The 22,450-nt window shown below is 33.3% G+C and overlaps 1 protein-coding gene across 1 annotated transcript in view; it reads right to left on the bottom strand.

Moving 5' to 3' along the window:
* The window catches only part of SPRED1 (sprouty related EVH1 domain containing 1), a 114,083-nt gene that overhangs the window by 11,217 nt on the left and 80,416 nt on the right, over positions 1–22,450 (bottom strand). The window contains exon 5 of the mRNA XM_033108713.1: positions 13,573–13,725. Within this exon, the coding sequence (XP_032964604.1) occupies positions 13,573–13,725 (153 nt within the window). The remainder of the gene's footprint in view (positions 1–13,572; positions 13,726–22,450) is intronic.

The following is a 22,450-nucleotide window of genomic DNA, read 5'->3' on the forward strand; positions in this document are numbered from 1 at the left end:
CGTCCAAGCATATCTGTATCACAAATTTCTAAAAATAGAATTGGTGAATTAAAAAGTTTGTGTACCTCAATTCAAAAATGAATTTAAATGGATATATCCAAGTCGAACCACCTACTTAGTAGTGTCATAAATGGAGGAGAAAGTTTAATAAAAATAGTTAAAGACTGAAGAGGTTATCTCATTCACAGCCTTGTTTATTATAGTTTTGAAATTTTGCTTTCATTAGCACTCTAATCACATAGTAGGAACTTAACAGAAACAAAAGCATTCCAATTTTAATTATGCTATAGAACTAAAGGTATGATGTGCAATGAAGTAATATTTCTGGATTATAGAGTTTAATTTTTCTAACTCTATGATCTATTCTTCTATGTCTTTATGATCTTTATGATCTATTCTTCTATGGCGTTATCTATACCTATGGAAAATTGTGAGCTAATACCTCCCACTCAGTTTTCTTTTTAGTTTCAATATTCAACAATATATATTTGATTTCCTAATAAATGCACAGTACTAGTCTCTATGGAAGGCACAATGAAGCAGAAAAATGGCTCTTACCCTCACAGGGAGGATGATAAAGCATAGTTATGTAACAACATACAAAGTTATGTAACTATAACTTAAGGTTTCCGGAATATGTAAGTTATACAACTATGTGTATACTCATACATAGTTATATAACTATGCTTTTTATCATCCTACCTGCAAAGGTATATAACTATAACTTAAGGTGGGATATGTAAGAATTCAGGAATTATTGGAGGAAGAAATCACTATGATGAAATGATCTGGGAAGACTTCACGAAGGAAAAGGAACTTAAACACACAATAAAGTAAGCACGTGCGTAGATTTAAAAAGAGATGCAAGAGCATCATAAAAAAGGAATTAGAGAAAAAATTTTCTGGCTTTTTCCTGATGGATGTATTTCTTATAATGAATACAATGACTACAAGTTACACATTATATATACATTCCTGAGATTTATTTTGAAAATATCCACTTTTTACTCCAATTTCACTCTCAGAAAAAAGTCAACCATCACCAAAACACACACATAATTTGAAACTACCTAAGTTAAGAGTCCATAAATATTAATCCTGTCACACAATCTTTATGTGAGAAGACAAAGGACAATGCTCACTTTTTATACTTCTTAAACACAGATATTGTAAGATACACCTCATTTCACTACTGCTTTTTAACACCTTGGGAATGTGATGCTATTGCTTTAGGTCTTTAGAAGAATTTATCAGCTGAAAAAGCCAGAAAGATGCTTCTTCAAAGTTGGTCACAAATGAAATTTTAAAAGAATTTCATTTACAGTGGTACTAACAACAAAATGGTACCAAAAAAAAATCTTATAAAACACATGTATTTTTTATGAAGATAATGCAAAGCTTCACTGAGAGATACAGAAGAGCTAAACAGAGAGATATAGCATATTCACGAATAAGAAGGCTAAATTCCTCTCCAGACTAATATACAGATTCAGTACAATTCAAATACAAATTGCAAATGGATTGTTCACCAAACTCGATAAGCTGATTCTAAAGTTTTTTGAAGAACAAACGGCCACAAGAATAATCTAAAAAAATCTAAGAGGAAAAAGAAGGTAGAGGCACTTACTCTACAGATATTAAGATTTCTTGTAGAGCTAAATTAATACTATAGTAAAGAAGAAAATCTGGTACTGGTATGGGGACAAACAGACCAGCAGAACTGATTAGAGAAACCAGAAACAGATCTCAACAAATTTGGAAACTTGATATATGATAGATATGGCACTCTGTATCAGTGGTGGAAAGGTGCCAATAAATGGTGCTGAAACAATTAATATATATATGGTAGAACTCAAATTGGATTCCTATTACAGAAGAGAAGTCAGTTCAAACCGAGTTATAATCAAAACTAAAACTTTTAGAACAAAATAGGGAGAAAATCTTTGAACCAAGGATAGGGAGGAGTTTGTAAAAACAACCAGCAAAAGAATGATAAAGTCAAATGCACTAAAATTTAGAATTTATGTTCACCAAACACCATAAAGAGTGGAAAAGAACACCAAACTAGGAAATACTGGCCACAAATAAAACTTAAAAAGGAGAAGTAACACTGAAAATTTTATTACTCAGTAGAAAGGTTATTATATAAGAACAAGTTGTCAAAATTAGTTTGTAAAGGAACGAGCACAGCTATTTCTGTAATCTTTAAAATGCTCAATATATTATCTCTTGTACTCATGGAAAACATGAGTCCGATAGACTAATTTGTCCCACAGATTTTTGTAGCACATCACCCTCAAACACTTATTCCTATACACCCTAAAGAAACTCTTGTACGTGAATAGCTGGAGACAAGGAAGTTTGTACTAGCAGTACGCCTAAAAACAGCAAAAATATGGGAATCACTGAAACAGCCACTGGCAGAAGAAAAATAAGTGGTAGAACTATCAAGAAAAAAAGCACAGGAATGCTAAGCAAACAAAATCCAAGGTAATGGTAACCTTGAAGACAAGTGGATAGGAATGGGGGTATTCTTTTTTATAAGTTGTCTGGTAGTTTCTCAGGTGTTCATTACATATATTAAATGTCATAAATCTTTGATCATAAGCTCCATGATAAACATGGTCTTATCTCCCATTTCAAACGACCTTTAGGAACTTGAAAATAAGCGAAATTGAGTAAAAGAGTCACAATGGCTTGTAGGCCTATTGGACTTAACTAAAACCTAATGAGAGCATTTAGCATTTTGAAAGAATGAACCTATCCATTGAAAAGATTCAAATAGCTCATGGAAGCATAGAAAATGAGTCAAAGACAAACACTGGCAACGCCTATGTAAGTATTACTAGAGAAAAAACCTAAGCCAGTGTTAGGTGGCAATTCTCCATGGGTTTCATTTCTGCAGATCTAACAAGCAGAGGCACGGTCTGCTTTTGTTTCAGACAGTCTTTTCAAAAATGTGTTTAGTGAAGCCCTTGGAAGATACAGTGGTCTCCCTTTGAAGTTAGTTTGTTTAGTATCAAGTATAACAAAAACAGTCTCTCTCCATGGCAAAAGTCAGTCAGGCTTACTGGCCATTATGAAAGACTTGGGTTCCCTAAGCTCAGGGGTTCCAATGCCGTGATGCAAACCCACTGTGTGTGCAATGTGCACCTCAGCACATCCCCACGGAACAAGGGGAACCAACACAGATGTGAAGTTCATGCTCCTTTATGGGGCTGTGTGTAAAGAAGTCCTTTGTCTCTGATTTAGACTGTCTTCTGGCAGCATGCATACAATTGGCAAGTTAACTTGTTAGCTTATAAATAGAGTAAGATCTTAGACCTTTCATATTTCTTGACAGTGAGGAAGTAGGCTAGTCCTTTTGGCAAGGCTGTTCCTCTCTTGTGGAGAATGGTCTATCAAACTATTCCTGGCGAATGCAATCAAACATTCAACGCATTTAATTACTCTGTTGAGCATATACACACACGAAACTAGCTTCTGGCAATGATCTAGTATCTCATGAAGATCTGTTTTTTGCAGACAATGTACTAAACAAGCTGTTACTAGTACTACAATCCACATGATGGCTTAAGTTTTACATTCTGATTTTTACATATCATTTTTTAAAACTTGATTAGTTTGGTCTCTGAAATATGACTCCAGTCTTAATATCATGACAAAATAAGGTTTCTGATCTGCAAGTCGAGCGCCAGATTTTGTACTGTGGAAAAATTCACTCTTGAGAGCTCTTCTGGATGACATCCAAATGGACAATTGGTACACAACACTAACAGTACTGTGCTAAGTGCAAGTGTACATTATTCCTGTTAAGAAACTTCTGCAATATTTATTAAAAGCATAGCGAATGTCTCTTGTAGCTTTAAAAGAGAAAAATCTATTCCATTCTAATTTCTAATAAATTGAGTTCACTTATTTCAACAGCAAATGTGTAAACATCTAGTTATGCAAACTCATACAACAGAACCCTTGTTTCTCTATGTCACATTAATCTTGGAGATAAGGAAAACTATCAGTAGTAAAAAAGCTGGAATTCAGATCCAAATTGGTTGGCTGGCTCTAGAAGCCATGTTCAAAATCCCCATACTAAGAGCTATCTGCCAAACTTGGTTCACTTCCCTCTCTGCGGTTATCTAGCACTATTGTGTACTTTTCTACATGGTGACTACTTCAACCTCTGCATCTCCACCATCACTGACATTTTGGTAGATTGTTCCCTCCCATCAATCAAAAAACCAGCTGTAAGTTTATAGTTCCCGCAGCCAAAGAAGGTGGGCCAAATAAATTCCTGGGGTCTAGATGATGAATATTAGTCTATTGTAAGTTTCTGTTACATTCACCAGTTTTTTTTCCCTCCCTGCTCAACTAAATGAATCAGGACCTAGCTCAGGATGTATGTATGTATCTCCACTCTCTCGTTCATTGGGATAAGTTTTTCTGCCCATCACTCAAGATGTCAGAACATACATATTTTGTATTTAAAAGGGTTAAAGTGGGTACCTCCAGACTTAACTGACTTATTTCCTAAGATGTCTGGAAGTTTATGAGCAAATATGACTCCAGATATATTGATATCCCAAAATTCCTAAAGAGGATATGCAGATTACTTTCTTCTTTTATTCTTGCTAGTATTTGGCTCAAAGTAAAACTGGTTTACAACTAGTTTTTTCCCTCTGGTACCAATATTTTAATATGATTTTTCTTGCATTTCTTATAAAATTTCATTATAAACTTACACAAAAAAATGCATAAACTATAGATAATTGTTATCCCCAAAAGAGGCAGTTTATCATAGTGGTTGTTGTGAGGATTAAAATAAATTATATATGTGCTTTAGACAGTACCCAGCACATAGTTGGCACTAGTTATGACAAAGATTAACAAACTATAATTGTTACATTTAATGAAATATAAAGCTGCCTATTTACCATAAAAGAGAAACATTTTAAATTGAGCTAGAATAAAAAGGAAAAGGAAGAAGAGGAAGAGGAGGAAACTTAACTACCATTTCTAAATAACATTAGAATTCCAATAATTCAACAATTACTAAGCTACTGACTATTCACGTACTTAATGATTCTATGCATGAATTTCTTTACTGATAAAGACTAAAGATACTGGCACTGCTCAAATGAAATATTGGACTCAAAAGCATTTACTGAGGCACCAAAGGACTACAAAATTTAATTCTTATTTTTAACACTCTTCCTGATTTCCTAAGACAATTATAGAGCTGGAATAAATTATTAAACATAAAAACATATACAACATTTTAACAGCTATTCTGAATAGGAGAGTCATATCCCCAAAGTAAAAGTAGGATGATTCTCAGAAATTTGAGTGTTGCTTTCACTAATATTTTTATTTTCTGTGGCAGTTAATCCAAAACACCAGACAGGGATACTAACAGGTTTCATTACGCCACTTCACATACCATTTCCTCTATAACATATTAGAGGGAAATAATGTCAAGAATAGCAGTATGAATTGTAGTTCTAATGTACTGGTGGAACAGAGACACTCATGTGTTTGACAAAACAACAAATTAAGACAATCAAACACTATGAAAGAAACAAGAGTCTAGTCTTTTGCGAAAAAAAAAAATCCCCCTAAGCAATGGATGACAAAACAAATGTTTCAAAAATGGCCAACGTGAAAGTGAAAGGGGCTACAAAATCTGATGTGAGCAGGAAAAGTAAATCTTCACTTAATAATTTAAAACTATTTGATCACAAGAAACACTTAGGACAATCATCAAAAAAATTTAGGTAACAGAATCCATGCTGCTACTGTGACCCTTGCTGAGACCAATTTCCTTTGAGTGACCCACAGTTTCTGGAGGGTTAAAAATTATAATCTTTAATTACTCTGGCCATGGAACGCCCCCTTTCTTCCTCACTGGGACTATAAACAACATTAAAGTTTGCTAGTATTTTACCTATGTCTTAGTGAGTCTGTAAGATCCAGTAAGATCATAAATAAGGCAAATGCTTATAGATTGCTTAATTCACAGAAAAGAAAATTAGCAAGCTTATAGTGCTATCTTACTATTTGGCTCCAAGTAAAACTGGTTTACAATTACTTTTTTCTTTCTGGTACTAATATTTTAGTTTAGTTTTTTGTTGTTGTTTTCTTTTGTTTTTTTTTTTTTTTTTTTTTTGCGTTTCTTATAAAATTTCCTCATAAAAAAGACCAAAAAAATGTATAAACTTTTGTCCTTAAACTAGATCGACACATCGACTGTGACCCTTCTACCCCACAGCTTCCCCCACCAAATACACAAGCTCACGAGCATATCTATATGCCGGCAAGCATGTGCACACACGACCCCCTCTGCGAGTTAGCCAACTACTGGGTCCTAATTTGAGGCAAAGGCTGTAATGATCGAGTTTACTGATCTGACCTCCTGCTGGCTTCCTTTAGCTGTCTACTTGAGGAAAACTCATCATGTCATTCTTTTCAAGGAACCCTAAAAATTTAAGAGGTCAAATTCCATACCAGTTAGACTCTATGGCTTGTTTCACATAAATAAACAATAACAACAAAATGTATTAACTATTTGCTTTGTCCTACCTATTTTACATTAAAAACAAGCAGCAGCAATCACAAAATTAAAAGCAGTATCTTAGGCTATATATATATTTCTTCAACTTTTATGTTTTCAGACTATTTCAAATCACCATAACGTTTAGAAAACTTAGTTTTTTCTTTCCATTGTTCTTGGCTTAAATGTATAATTTATCCCTCTTATCACTTTACTTTTTAATAATTTTGTTCTTTAAAGGATTGGTTTATTATTTTCCTTTTTATGTTACTTTTCTTTAAATTTTTAGACTTTTAATTTCCTAATCCACACAAGTTTGGGAACTTTGCCTTTATACTCCATCAACTCTTCATTAAGAAGTAGTTCTCATACTTTTACCCTCAATTTCTCAGTTTCTGGTTCACATTTAGTTTAAAATTTCTAATTTTAATTACTTTTTAAATATTGTTTTTATTTACTTTTTCATGACTTATTACATTTTGTATCCGACTTAATGCCAGCTGCCAGGACAAGTCATCTCTTTTATAGCCACTAAATTTCCATGACAATTTATTAAATAAGACATACATTATTCAGAATATAAGCAGCTATATGTTCTAAAATGTTTGTGGTCTCTAACATACAATCTTTGGATATTAGGCAAATTACTTACTCCACGCTCTCTCCCAAGAGCGGGAAGTGGCAGCGGTGCTGTATTGGTGGTGACAGAGGTTAAGTCTTCCCCAGTCTTCTCCATTCAGATAATGGCATTATCGTCTACTCAACTGCTTGGACCTCAAACTCAGAAGTCATCCTTGACCCCTCTCTTTCCTGCATAGTCCATATCCAATCTATTATCAAGTGATTTTTTTTGGCTCTTCCTCCAGAATTTTCCCCAAATTCAACCATTTCTCAGCTCTACCTAGTCCAAATCATCAATATCATTTACCTGGACAAAAATAGCCTTCTAAATTGGTCTTAATTCCACTCATGACCATACTCTATCTGTCCATTCTTCACATAGTGGTCATGTTTTAAAAATGCAAATTAGACTTGTATTAGAGATTAAAAACCTCCCAATACTTCACATTAATCCCAGAACAAAATGCCAAGTCCTCTCAACAGCCTACACTATCCAAACACTACCAAGTTCTCTAACTGTAATTTGTAGTACGACTATTGCCACCTTAATTCACTGAACTACAGCCACCTAGGCCTTTCTGTTTCTCGAAAATACCAACCTGCAGCTTGGAATGTTTCCCACCCAGATTTTCATAAGACTGTTTTGTTTCGAAACGTCATATATCTCCATATAAACACCTCTTCAGGAGCTTTCGTCAATCATCTTATATATCTGCAGAAGTCCCTCTCTGTACTTCGACTAGTCTATTTCCCATTGTTGTCTCATAGCACTTATTACTATCTGAAATAGTATTGTCTGTGAATTTATTTACTGTCCATCTTCCTCATTAGCATTTATATCCTTCACGAGGCTAGGGCTCAGACCTTTCTTGTTCACAACTATTCCTAGGGCTTAGAATAGGGGCCTGGCACATAGGTGTTCTAACATGTATTGCATGCATATGTATCACGTACCTATCAATGTATGCATGAATATGAATGCGTGAACCCCTAAAATAACACTATGGGATTAGTTTTATTATTATTGCTGTTTACATATGAGGAAACCAGAAGACAGACAGCATCAATGGCTTTGTAATTTTAACTTAAAAAGCCAAGCATTAAAATTAGATCTGCCTATGTCTAAAGTTGAAGATTTTACCCACTGTTGCAAAAATTTCTATCCAGGGAATAATTTTCCCCTAATGCTTAGTTTGAGTCTAGTTCGTAAACAGACCTTAAAGAAAAATGGCAGAATAACAAGTCTATGCAGGAAATTTAAAACTCAATAGTTCCAGTTTACAAAAAGTAGCAAAAAGCATCTCCTTACTCAAAGGGTGCCATGATTAGCCATGCAACTCTCCTCCCAACCAGCCAGGATTAAACCAGGATTTGACTTGACACTTGACACAAAGGCAGGCAGGCCATGAGCTTGTAAAACAGACTGGAACAAGACTGTCTAAAAGTGGCAATGTTGGAATGTAGTATACATCATTTTATCTCCTCTCTACCTAATCTATCCATCCTATAACCTTGAAATGGACAGCTGTATACGCTGTATAAACCTGCCCTAAGTTGATCCACTCAAATTTTTTTCTTGAAAGAATATGGCACTGGTTTAGACTATATGGATCTAATGTAACCGCAGAATCAGCTCAAAATGGTCCTGTCCAGTTTAATGTGATACTGAATTGCTTTTCAGAACAACAGACCAAAACCACAAGTCAGGCAGCTGAAGCATGCGCAGAGGAGAGAACTTTGACCTACAGCTGCACCTGGACCCAGTCTTGCCTCCCCACAATTGGAGCCAAAGGACCAGGACCAGGACCAGTTCTGCAACTTGAACACTGGAACCCTTTCAGAAGCAAAGGATCCACTGTCCAGGAAGGTCCTGTGTTGACACCCCTTAGCGTAAATGGCCAAGCTCCAAGGTCCACCAATTAAAACCTGCCTCGCCAGTGCTTCCGCATACCTGTTCCCCTACACCCTTAAAAACCTGCCCCAAACCCTGGATCAGAAAGTTCGGCATTTTGAGCACTAGCTTCTCGTTCTCCTGGGTGGCGCCATTCCTAATAAAATAATCAATCTTTCTCCACTGAAATTCTCAGTGTTTAGTGTTTGGCTCTTCTAGTCCTGGTGGGCTAACTCTTTCTGTTCTGTAACACCAGGCTGGAATATTATGTAAATTAAAGGGCTAAGCCTAATATTCTGATAATCATGATTGATTACAAACCAATTAGGCAACAAAGAACCTAAACTATAGAGAAAAAGAAAGATACAGATGTGGAATGAGAAAAAGAAATAAATAGTCACATGGGGTATGTGTCGGTAGGGTAGAAAGGAGGAGTGGGAGTGGGGAAAGAGAGGAGCTACCTAATACCTTTCAGATTTTAAAAGTCCTTGCTGGGTTTATTCTTAAAAGGAATTCTAAGAAATGCCATCTATGGCATTAAAATAAAGCCTCCTTCCCTTAAGCTAGTTTGAATGGATCTGTTATTTGCAACCAAATTATCCTCAATTAATCAAGTTCCCAACACTGAATGATAACAAGACTAGGAATAAGCTCTGTCAAAACATCATTTGCTTCCAAGGTGATGCTGTGAGCATTTATTCATTTATTCTTTTGACAAATGTTTACTTGTATTTGTATTTCAGGATGCTTGTTGTATTTCAGGAATTTTTAGGTTCCTGAACATCAATGAACAAACAAAAAAGTATAAATAGGAGACAAATATATAAAGTTAGGAAGTGATAAATGTTATGAAGAAAAATAAAGCAGAATAAGGATACAGTGGTGGAGGGGTTGCTATTTTATCTAGAGTGCTCATGGAAGGCTTCACAGAAGAGGTGACCTGAAGTGAGAAGCTAGCTCCGTGAAGATCTGGGGGAACAGTGTTCCAAAAAGAGGGAATAGAAAAACACAAAATCCCTGAGGCACACATATTAATATATTTAAAACATAGAAAGTCGGGGTGTTTAGGAGACAGTGAGTGAGAAAGATTAAACAGGAAATAAACCCGGAGAAGCGAGGAGCAAAATCATCTACAGTAGCTTTGTAAAAACTCTGAATATTATTCTAAATGAGATTATAATCTTTTTGAATGTTTTGAGCAAGATGGTGATATGATCTGATTTACATCTTTAAAGGATCACTTTGGCTGCGGTGTAGAGAACAGATGGGGGGTGGGGGTGGGAAGGATATGAGTGGAAGTAAGAAATTATGGAGGTCTGAACAAGAAATATACTTCGAATGTAGAGCTTATAGAAATGCTGACTGATTGGATAGATAGAGTGTAAGAATGAGAGGATGAGTCAGGATGATTCAAGTTTCTGCCCTGAGCTAATGTATAAATGATACACCATTTACTGAGATGACAAATACTGGTATTAGAACTAGTCAGGATAGATGGGAAACCAAGAGATACCCTAATTGAAGTTCCAAGTTTGGGGGGACCAGGGAGGTTGTCTGAATATGTGCTTCTATCATGGTATTTGCTGAGGTCCTTACAATAAATCCTGACTATCTGACATAGCCTGTGATATCTGTTTCTTGCAACCTTCAATAAGCCTTATATAGATCCATTGGCAGGGAACCTTTCACAATCTGTGTCCAACCTGAATATTTCAAACTATATTTATATGCTGTAGTATGGCTGTACTGAGAGTTGCTAGAAGTTCCCAGATGATCTAAACAACCCAGAAGTTTTAAATTTTTTTCATCAACCTACGCCCCACTCCCAATCCCATTCAAATAAGTCTTTAGAATTAAAAAAAAAAAAAAAAAGTTAAATTATAACTTAGAAATAATAGTCAGCAAAATGTCCTTCAAAATGGAGGAAATAAAAAATGGTCCCAGAAAAACAAAAACTGAGATTCACTGACAACAAGCAGCAAATAATCATAGATGAAAGTATAGCAATTAACAAGGGATTGAAGAACATCAAATATCATAAATAGGTAGAAAAATCTAAATGAATACCATTTAAAATATTTTGTGAGGTTTTTCATACACATAGGTAGAGAGAGAGACAGAAAGAGAGAGAGAGAGAGAGAGAGAGAGAGAGAGAGAAAGACAGCAATAAAGAGAACAAGAATGACGTAAAATTCATGACAACACCATAAAAGTAAATGAGAGACATAAATGCCAATAAGGTATTTATAAGGTCTCTGCATTGTCCAGGAAATGATTAAAAAAAATCACTTTAGGTAGATTCTAAGGAATCAATGATACATATTGTAATCTCTAGGGTAACTACTAAAAATACTGAACTATATTACTAATTAGTTAATAAAGGGGAAAAATTAAGTAGTCATGTAAACTTAAATAAGCAAAGTGAAGGAAAAAGGGACGAAATACGCAGAGAAATCAATGGGGCAAATAGAAAACAAATAAGATGGTAGATTTATACTTAAATATAGCAGTGATTGCCGTAAAAGTAAATGAACAAAACTCCGACACCCTGAGAAAGAAAAGAAAGCTCAACTACATGTGATTTAAAAGAGACATCTTATATGTAAGATACAGAAATGTTCCAAGTAAAAAGATGGAAAAATATGTACTGTGTTAACCAAAAGAAAACTTATGTAGTAAAACTAATAGCAGACAAAGTATACATTCAGGCAAGAAGTATTACCAGAGATAAAGAAGGATATCTCATAATGACAAGAGTCAACTCAGCAATTTTAAAGTATTGTAAAAATATTGCAATTTTACAATAACAATTGTAAAATTATGCACTGTGTAACAGCTTCAAAATGTATAAAGAAGTGATGGAATTAAAAAGAGACGATTCCACAATCACAGTTGGAGAGTTTAAAACATACCTTGTTTAATTACTGACAAGCAGATTTAAAAAAATTTATAAGGATACCTAAATTTGAACATAAGTTCAAATAGATGTTTAACAACAAACTGATCTAATATATAGAAAGGATACTGTATCTAACCATTACGGATATATATTCTTTTCAGGTGAACATAGCACTTGACCATATGTTGAGTCATTAACCGAACAACAAAAATCTTGAAGGACAAAGTTAGAGGATGTAAGTCCCAGACCCCAGAATTGTAGTAAAGCTATAATAATTTTTAAAAGTCTGGTATAGCTGTAAAAATAGACAAATAGGAGAACGGAACAGGACAGAGATTAGAAACATCCACATATATATAGTAACATGACAAATCTGACATTGCAATGCAGCAGCTTTAGAAAGCATCGACTTTTCAATAGGTGGTGCTGGATCAACTGGCTACTGGGGAGGGTCGGGGGTAGGAAATAAACCTTGACCTAATCTCACGTCATTTATAAAAATCAAAGAAAAAATAAAGCTTTGAAAGATAACAAAATATCTTCATGATTTGGTGAGGGCATTCAAAGATTTCTTAAATAGGATGTAAAAAGCACTAACCATAGAGGAAAAGATTGCTAAGTTGCGTTTATTAAAATTAAAAACTTTTATTCAGCAAAAGACATTACTGAAAGAGTGAAAAGGCAAACCACAGGGTAGGAGAAGATATATCTGCAATACATACATCCAACAAAGAACTTTTATCTAAAATAAATGAAAAGAATGCTTGTAAGTTAATAAGAAAAAAACAACTCAATATAAAATGTGTGAAAAACTTGGATACTTCACAAAACAATTTCTAAATAGTCAAGAGGCATATGGAAAAAGCTGTTCAACATCAGTAGTAATCAGGAAAGTAGAAATGAAAATCACAATAGATTACTTCCATCAAGTAACTAAATTGATGGTGGTGGTGGTGGGGGGCAGGCAATACTAAGTGTTCAGGAAAATTCTCAGCACTGGTAGGAATGTACCAGAATACCACTTGGGAATTTTTTGTTTTTGAGTAAAATTCACTGTGTTTAACCTGTGGTTTCTTGTGTCTTCTGGCACATGAGTATGTACCCAGGTCTGTGAAGCAACAAACAAGATAAAGTCCAAGGTGTTTTTGCAGAACGTAAAAACACAGCAATCTGGCCGTCGTCCTATCTGCCTCTGTTTTTCACCTGCCATGCTGTTTTCTCCCTAGCTCATGCATGCTTTTGTTTATGTTGCTCCCTGTTGTAAACTAAATGTTAGTGTTCCACTCAAACTCATGAAACACTAACCCCCAATGTGATGGCATTTGGAGATGGGGGCCTTTTGACAAGTGGTTGTTAGGTCATGAGGGTGTGGTCCTGGTCTGATGGAACTAGTTCCCTTATAAGAGGAGACACGAGAGAAACTGCTCACTTTAGTGTTCTCTCTCTCTGCCACGTGAAGGCAGCTAGCTGCTCTGGATTTGATTCATTATAAATCATATTTTCCTGGATTTTAATTTTGTCTGCTAAAGGAAAGAGGGCTTTAATGTCCTTGTCTAACACATCCGATTTCTATATATATATGAATAACACACTGAAAAATATTTATCTTCTCACCTGATTGGCTTGGCTTTGCAAATAGACTCTTCTGGCATTCAGATCTTCAAAGGGAGAAGGTCTCGAGCTTCTATAAGGCTCACTGGTTACAACTGTCTCTTGCTGGAAAAGATGATCTTTCACTAGAGAAGTGGGAGTATCCTCTTCAGTTGCCTAATGGAAACAATCCCCAACTTATTAGTTGCCAGAATATAAACAACAACAATAAAACATTAGATATTGCACTCTAACAAGTCTTTTGCAAATCAGTAAGAATGTACCACCACCATTACTCTGAATAGCAATTCCCCAAACTTAAATGTACATGACTGGGGAGCCATGTAAAAATTAAACGTTGTTTTTTTTAAATCGACTGTAAACTGGGCATTCTCACAGAAAACAACTTAGGAAGAATTAGAAGATTAACCATGCCATGCAAGAGAGATAGCTAACGAAGCTTTTAATTAGAACTAAAAGTGGTATCATGCATAGAAAATTAAGGAAATATTAGGAAGAAAATACAAATCAGCAAAAGTGTTATTTTGCAAGTTAAAAGAAAGGTATGGGGGCGGCTGGATGGCTCAATTGTTTAGAGTGCGGTGCTCATAACACCAAGGTCACGGGTTCGAGTCCCACATGGGCCAGTGAGCTGTGCCTTTCACAACTGGACTGAAAACAACCACTTGATTTGGAGCTGATGGGTCCTGGAAAAACACACTGTCCCCCAATTAAAAAAAAAAAAAAAAAAAAAGGTATGCACCAAGGACTGTGCTGTAGTGTGACATGCAGGGGACCAAAAAAAAAGAAAGAAAGATAGCAGTCCATGACCTTATTGAATAATGAATGAATTAAATAGCCTAACTTTGCTTATTATTTAGGATACAGTCATGTGAGACTTAGGTAGGAGATAATGCTCAATCCATGACGGTCACTAAAGACAGGCTTTTAAAATTTCATAAACAATAATTTCTATGAAATAAATGACACTTAGCATACTACAAAATGAAAAGCCCTAAAAGAGTTTTGATCCCTCCCTCCCTCTCTTTCTTTTTAGAAAAATGAGATCACTATTTGCCATAACTTTTCCTATTACCATAAAATGATTTGGGAAGAAACAGTGATAGCCAAGTAAAAATGACAAACAGTTTCACTGGCTCATTCTAAAATAATTTACAGTAATCACAATAAGGCTAACAATGTTAAAGGTATAAACCTTTATAAGCCTTTTTTAAAATAAAAAAAAACATTAAAATGTTTTGGTGTTACCTCTAAAATTAAGCAATAAAATTCATAAAATGGGTATTTTAAATTTATAAATGCAAGTTCTAGACTTTGCTCTGGAACAAAGTAGCCTTGTGACATTTAATTTCTTTGGAAACCAGCTGTCTCAGTTATCAAATAATTATGTCATAACTGTTTTATGACATAGATTGTCATAAGGACTTAGTCAGATGATACTATGTGAAAATGTTCTGAAAACTAAAAGCTGTTATTTTTATTAGGGAGTAAGCAATTAAACTTAAGAATATATTTGAGAATCTACTGTCATCTAAAACTAAGTATGTGAAACCCAGTTAATTGCTATATTTAGCTAATTTTCAGAACAGTTGTCCAAATGTGTTACAACATTCAATGCTAAGTTATTGGAAGGGAGTTCGCTAAATACTGGTATCCAGCAAACATTCTTTCGACATGCATAATTAAAATCTGGAAGAGTAAAAGTAATTTATTTGTTCCAGAGAGTTCTCAAAACAAATAAATCAAGTAATTGTCAAAAATTAAGCAAATAAAATAGAAGAAAACACCGGGAAAAAAAAAGTTTAGAGAAAGGGCTTAGGTTGGAACCTTGTATCATCCAACTAGGGTATAAAATTTAAGCAATTCACTTCTCTGAATCACAATTTTTTTTTACTATAAATTGGATATAGTATTCATACTAATAATCTCAGGGTTAGTTAAGATAGTTAACAGATTAAAAACTACATAAAAGCATGAATTGTAGTACTAGTATCAGTAGTAATTATAAAGGAACTATGCTTTTAATGATGACAACTATTTGGGTCAGGTTGTCTTTACTGAATTCTAATCTAACTGAGGACTCACTTAAGAATTGTAAGATAAAATAAAGCTTACTTAAAAATCCGTATCTGAACAAACATAAAATGGTTATATAACCTAGTGTTTTACTGTCCTGAATTAGGCTAATTCTACTTATATCCTATATATTAAACAGTAATACACTTCATTTTGATTAAAAACACATTTGTATTTTAAAGAGAAATGTCCAAAGTGTTTATTGTTTCATTATTAAATAAAAAGTGTGTATATTTAGGTAATGAATGATTTAGTTCCACTTAAAACTTTTTACCAAAATTGCTGAAATTAACCTATTAACTAGAAATACTGCATATCACACAGTGAATTTAACTATATACCTAAATGGGTCTCAGCTAATGCAATAAAACATCTTTCAGGTATCTGATATGGTAAAAACAAAAAAATAAAACCCCTCACTGTATGAGAATGTAGTCTACAGTCTATAATAAGGCACATGTTATACATGAATTGTGAGAAACAAATTGACAGTTTTGGAGAACGGTAAACTGGAAAAGAGTATTTTCCTACTACTAATTATATCTCAGTAAGTTATAAATCTAGATGTATATTAAATTGACAAAGTTAATAAAAAATGATAAGGAAAATGGTCACTCATTTATTGCTATTTCTATACATAAGAGAAAAATCTGCAACCATTTCTGAAAAGCAATTTTAGTAAAATGTATCAAAAGATTTTAAAACATTCACACATTTTGACCACTTCTTGGATCTAGTAAAGAAACAAAATTACTGCAGGAAAGAAGATTTAGGCACAGTATGACATATTTTGCCGTGTATAATGTGTCCCCATGTATAATGCGCACCCATGTTTCCCCCCCAATCTTTCAGGAGAAAAAAATCTTTCATTTTAATTTTTTAGTTCAGATTTTTATTTGTTTACGTTTAGGTATTTGTTTTTTGTATTATAAAGAAATTTTAGCATTTATTTTTTAAACATATTTGGTACAAAAATTTTATGTAACAAATAATTACAAAACACAAGAACAGATACAAGGTACAAGAAATTTTACGTACTGGTAACAAATTTATCATATTTACACATAATAGAAGCCTAAGAACTCTTCATCGTTGCAAGTTTGTTGTAAATTCAACAAAACCAATTATCGTATTCCAGGGCATTATTTTGCATATGGATGTCATTACTGATTTCTACAGTTACACTTTTAACTCATAAACATAAATAAAAAAATTCAAAACATTTATATATATAGATATGGAATTAGTACTACCTATGTATAATGTGCATCCGTATTTTTCCCTCACAAATTTGGGCAAAAAAGTGCGCATTATACACGGCAAAATACGATATTTTTCTCAGAATCATTTTTAAGAGCAAAAATGAAGAAATAACCTTAAAGTCCCCAAATAAGAAATTGGTTAAATAAATTATTGTATGCTCACTTAACAGAAGATTGACTGGTCATTTGAAATTAACTTTATGAAAAGTATATACTATGGGGGAAAATATTTAGTGTTAAATAGCTAGAATATAAAATTTTATTAGAAGTATTATCATAACCATAAAAATACAAAAGACTGGTTTTTCTACTTAGAACCCTTCTAAGGTTTCCAATTATAAAGCTGTGCTAGGAGACCTTGCACATACTGGAGAGGAGAGTAAAGACAATCAATATTATGTGAGGGACACTTTCATAAAATACGTAGCTTATACAATCCACAGAAAGGGTCCCTCTCCCCCGGAAACACTGATGTACAGAATATAAGTCCAATTTTATTTCATAGGGAAAAAATGGACAATAAATATATGATAAGATGCTGAACTTCATTCAATTAAAGACATAAAAATATGATGCCAATTTCTTATACAGACTAGAAAGATGGAAAAGATAAATAATACTCCATGTTGGCAAGAGTATGGAGAAATATGGATAGTTTTGCACTGTTGGTGGAAGTGCAGTTCTACTTTGATGTGTATATATAGCTACATACACAAATAATCATGGTAACACTATTTGTAACAAAAAAGATAAAAGAAAACATCCTATGGCTGTATCAGCAGAGGATTGGTTAAAAATTATGGTATAAATACATGATAGAATTCTGTGCAGACATGAAAAAGATGTAGCACTCACAAGATGCTGTTACATGAAAAAATGCTAGGTACACATCTGTCAGTATGACATGATCCTATCTCTCTAATTGATAATACGGGTAGACAGAAATTTTAAATTTTATACCAAGAAGGATACACACCAAACTGTTGATTTCCTTAAAGAAATATCTTATATAAAGGACTATATACATAATAATATAAAAAATGAAATGAATATGTGTATACTTGTCACACAACTTAATAAGCTATAACCAATACAAGTAACTCCCATGTGATTCTCCAGATCAGCATCCCCCATCTCTACCCTTGGATTACCAACAGGTAAATGTTATCTTAAAAGTTACCGTATTTTTTCATTTTCTTAGTCTTCCTTACAGTTTTACCACATAGCTTTATCCCTAAACAATATTTTAGTTATATATGCTTTTGAATTTTATTTGACTGGTATCATGCTATTTGGAACATTATGGGGCTTCCATTTTTTGCTCAGATCTTTTGGATAAAACCTATTCGTGTTGACGTATGTAGCAACAGCTCATTCATTTTCACTTCTTTGTAGCAATGATAACTAACAACACATAGTGACCATTTTCTATGTATCAGACATTGTCCAAAATACTTTACATGGGTTAACTCATTTAATCCCCACAACCCTTGGAGGTAGATATTATTATCTCTGTGTTCCATATGAAGAAACTAAAGCTCAAAGAGATTAAGTAACTTGTCTAAGGTGAAACAGTTAATTTTTTCCTATTTCAAATAATGTTTCTTAGAACATTCTTGTACAGGCCTCACTGTACATATGTACAAGAGTTTTTATGGTACCACATCCAAGAGTGGAAATTCTGGATTATAGGATATACATATGTTCCAGTTTAGATAATAAAAATTATTTTCTAAGGTGGTTTTAACAATTCAAATATCCACAAGAATGTTCCATATACTCATAAGACTAGACGTTATCACAACTTTCACTTTTATATATCTAAATGCCATTTTAATTTCTACGATAATGAATCAGTCTCTGTAAAAATTACAATGTTTTCTTTATATAAATAAGAAATTTTGAGAATGAACAAAAGAATGATAACTGTTCAAACAAAAGAACACATAAGTTTTGCTTTTACCATGGCTTCTACTACTGTCTCATTTTCATCTTTTTGTTTCAGAAATACTGATGTACTTGTTTCTCCCCAGTATCACCTGATATTTCACACTTCTGACCCTTACATGTCATTTCCTCAGCCCACAACGACTATCTTCAATTTTCTACTAGAAAAACACCTTTATAACCTCAGCCATAAACGCCTCAAAAGTCTTTGTTGATCCACTCCCAAATTAATCACTCTTTCCTCTGAACTTCCTCAAAAATACTTGAATCTATCACCCTATATTCTAAGTGTTCTTTTTTATATTTCTTCTATGAGCCAGTAATGATTCTGCCTATTTTTATCCCTAGATCTTAAACTATGCCTGGAACACAGTGAGTGTTACTAATCTGTAATGTGGAAAAATCCACAAATCAAAATTATATTAATAGAGACCATTGAGAGCAAATCTAGTACGGAAGGAAAAAAGAGAGAACTCCTTAACAACAAAATCTTCACTCACAAAACAATTAACTTTAATAACTATTGAAAATTCAAATTATTCATTCCATAATCCAACCCCTTGGAATAGCACCTATTATTATTTGACATATATCTGTCTAGACTTCTTAATGCCAGTATATATGTTTATACCCTATGTATAATTTGATTCCATTTATATTTTAGACAGTCTATCCCCATGGTGCTTTTTTTAACTTCATAATTTATTATGGACCTCTCCACATATCAACACATAAAGTTGTACCTTGTGCTTTGAAATGATTGCAAAGAAGTTAAGTATTTGTATATGGCATATATTCCATGGGCAATACTCTACATGTAGGCACGTAGATCACTTCCAATATTTTGTTATATACAGTGCAGCACACCTCCTTATAAATACATCTTTGTACACCAGTAACATTATTTCTTTAGGATTAATTCCTATAAACAGAATTACCAAATATAGGATAGGCATATATTCCAATTATATTACCAAGCCATCCTCTAGCAAGCTTATGTATCATTTGAAAATCTGTCAATATTATACGACAGAGAGACTATTTCCTCACACATCTGCCCACAATGGGCATTATCACTTATTAATCTTTGCCAATCAAGTAAGAAAAACATTTTATGATTTTTCAAAAAGGTTATCTACCATTTCCGTAAGTATAATTAATAATAACCAAAATACTTTTTTTTTTGGGTGGGGGATACAAATGAATAAAAAGCGTTAAGGCACAGGCAAGTTTGAATGTTTTTTACTGTTTTTACCTTTAAAAATAAAAAAACTATTATGGGAACATGGACATAACCTAAAGTTAGGTGCTGGGAAATGCCAAAAATCTTCCACAAGAGCAGAAAATTTAATATACGATATGCATAAAGACTGTACATACATTTGCATGATGTTTAGCTTAAAAAAATTGTCTATAGAGTTATATATAACCACATTCAATGCTTTTAGTATCATGCTGGCATAGGTTCATCTGTATTATCCATAAAGCATCCCATGCCAATTTTAATGTACAATGGAAATCTGTTTCACTCTCAGAGGCTGGTATAGTAATTATTCTCCTATGGTTGCTAAGAGATTGTTTAGCTTTTTCTTTTTCCAAGACTACTATAGCAATTTTGTGTGTAAAAGCAAAAGGATGCCGGGTAAAGCAATAAAATAATTCAGGCTGTTGCTTTCTATCAGAACACAAGGCTTGATGACGGTTGTAGAGAAAAGAAAAGCAGACTTTTTGCTTTTCTCCTCCCTTTGTCCCTTCTTCCTGTATTAATTCTGAGGCAGAGAAAACTTAGTGTTGTTCTGTAAACCCTTTTTAATGTGTGTTTCCCAATAAATAATTAAGTGTGAAAAAAGTGATATCAATCTACTTATTACTCAAGAACTTCATTCTTGCAATTGTATACCACAAATCACAGGTTTCAAAATGTGTAGCTGCGTTATATCCAACAATAGAAGATTTTAATAATTATTTTATTAATTTTAGCATGATGGGAGAATTTTAAAATGTTCTTTGATAAAGAAATCTTATATTTTAGCACTGCATATATTGCAAATGCTACCAAAGCTATTTTTGGCATTTAATATTATATACTCAAATTATGGAAACTTAGCACAGAAAAGGAAGGAAATTATTTACAATTCCATGAGCTCAACAAAATCACTATTAACATCTTGGAGTAGCATCCAGTAGCAATTCATTTTAGATTTGACGACAATTGTCTCCTATTTATTCATTAGATTTCTGTAGTTACTTTTGATTAGTTACTTATCTAAAGATAAGAATAAACTACCCTTGAGTTTTCACTTTTGTATTTGTCTATGAGCTTTGTCTGAAAACACTAATAGCATACACAGTATTTTGTTTACGCAACCTGAATACAGTAATCAGTGATGAAACAATATAAAAGGAATACGATGTACCATATATGTATACATATAATGTCCAACAACAAAAGAAAAGGAAAACATGTCCTCTACCCTAGATTAATCGACAGAAAAACCTAAAGTACCTTTGTAATAAAGGCTTAGTTTATCTTAAAAATGGTACTGGGTTTTCAGGGAATTGTTTATTGTCTATAAATCTGTTTGACTTAATAGGCAGTAGTTAAATAGCTCCTGATAACTATATAAATCTTTATACAATCCTTTAACTGGCAAATCTATTTCTAGGATTTTATCCTAAGATCACACTCAGAAATACCAACAAAAATTCATGTAAAAAGTTATGGAAAATAAAGTAAATGTTCAATGAAATGTGAATGGTTAAATAAACTGTAGTATAGTTACATGATATAGTAGCTATATCCAAATACTGTGAAGTCAGACTGTGTGGGTTCAAATTTTATGATTTATACTACTTCAATTCCAACCTCCACCATCACTGCCATCACCAATACAAACAAAAATCCTATCAAAAATACAATCGAAACGGAAAAGAGACTGATCCTGATGGTGCTTTTAAAAAGTATGTATTTAAATATAACATGCAAGAATAAAGCAAACAAAGAACCTAGGTGGGAGTACATAAAATATTATCAGCAGTTATATCTGGTTGGGGATAAACGAGTCCTGATTTCTTCTTCATAATTTTCTAACTATCTAAATATTCTACATTAAAATGTATTAGTCTAAGAGTCAAGAAAAAAAGTTAAATAATGACAAAACATTATGCAAACAGGTTACAGTTTTTTGTGTTTTTTTCCTTCTCTCTTATTAGATAATAAACAAAACTCAATCTAAAATGTACTAAGATTTTGGGAACTATAGGATAGTTAATGTAGGATGGTGATAAGTCACAGTAATATAAAATCCATTTTACTGGCTAAATAAAACCCACCCATTAACTTAGGTTTAATATCTAGAGCCTTATAAAAATGTTACCATGTCTAAAAACTAGTACATGAACAATTTATTTCCCCCTTGCCTACAGCAAAATTACTTTAAACAATAAACATAAGGCACAGGCCTTTTAATCATTTTGGCTCAAAAATGACATTACCTAATTTTAAAAATGAGTTAAGTTAGTGAAGTACTTCTCAGTAGCCAAAGGAGAAAATATGACAACTTTTCACTTCAGATCAATTAGCTGTCATGTTTCTT

Source organism: Rhinolophus ferrumequinum, chromosome 6 (assembly GCF_004115265.2).
Source record: "Rhinolophus ferrumequinum isolate MPI-CBG mRhiFer1 chromosome 6, mRhiFer1_v1.p, whole genome shotgun sequence".
Taxonomy (NCBI): Eukaryota; Metazoa; Chordata; class Mammalia; order Chiroptera; family Rhinolophidae; genus Rhinolophus; species Rhinolophus ferrumequinum.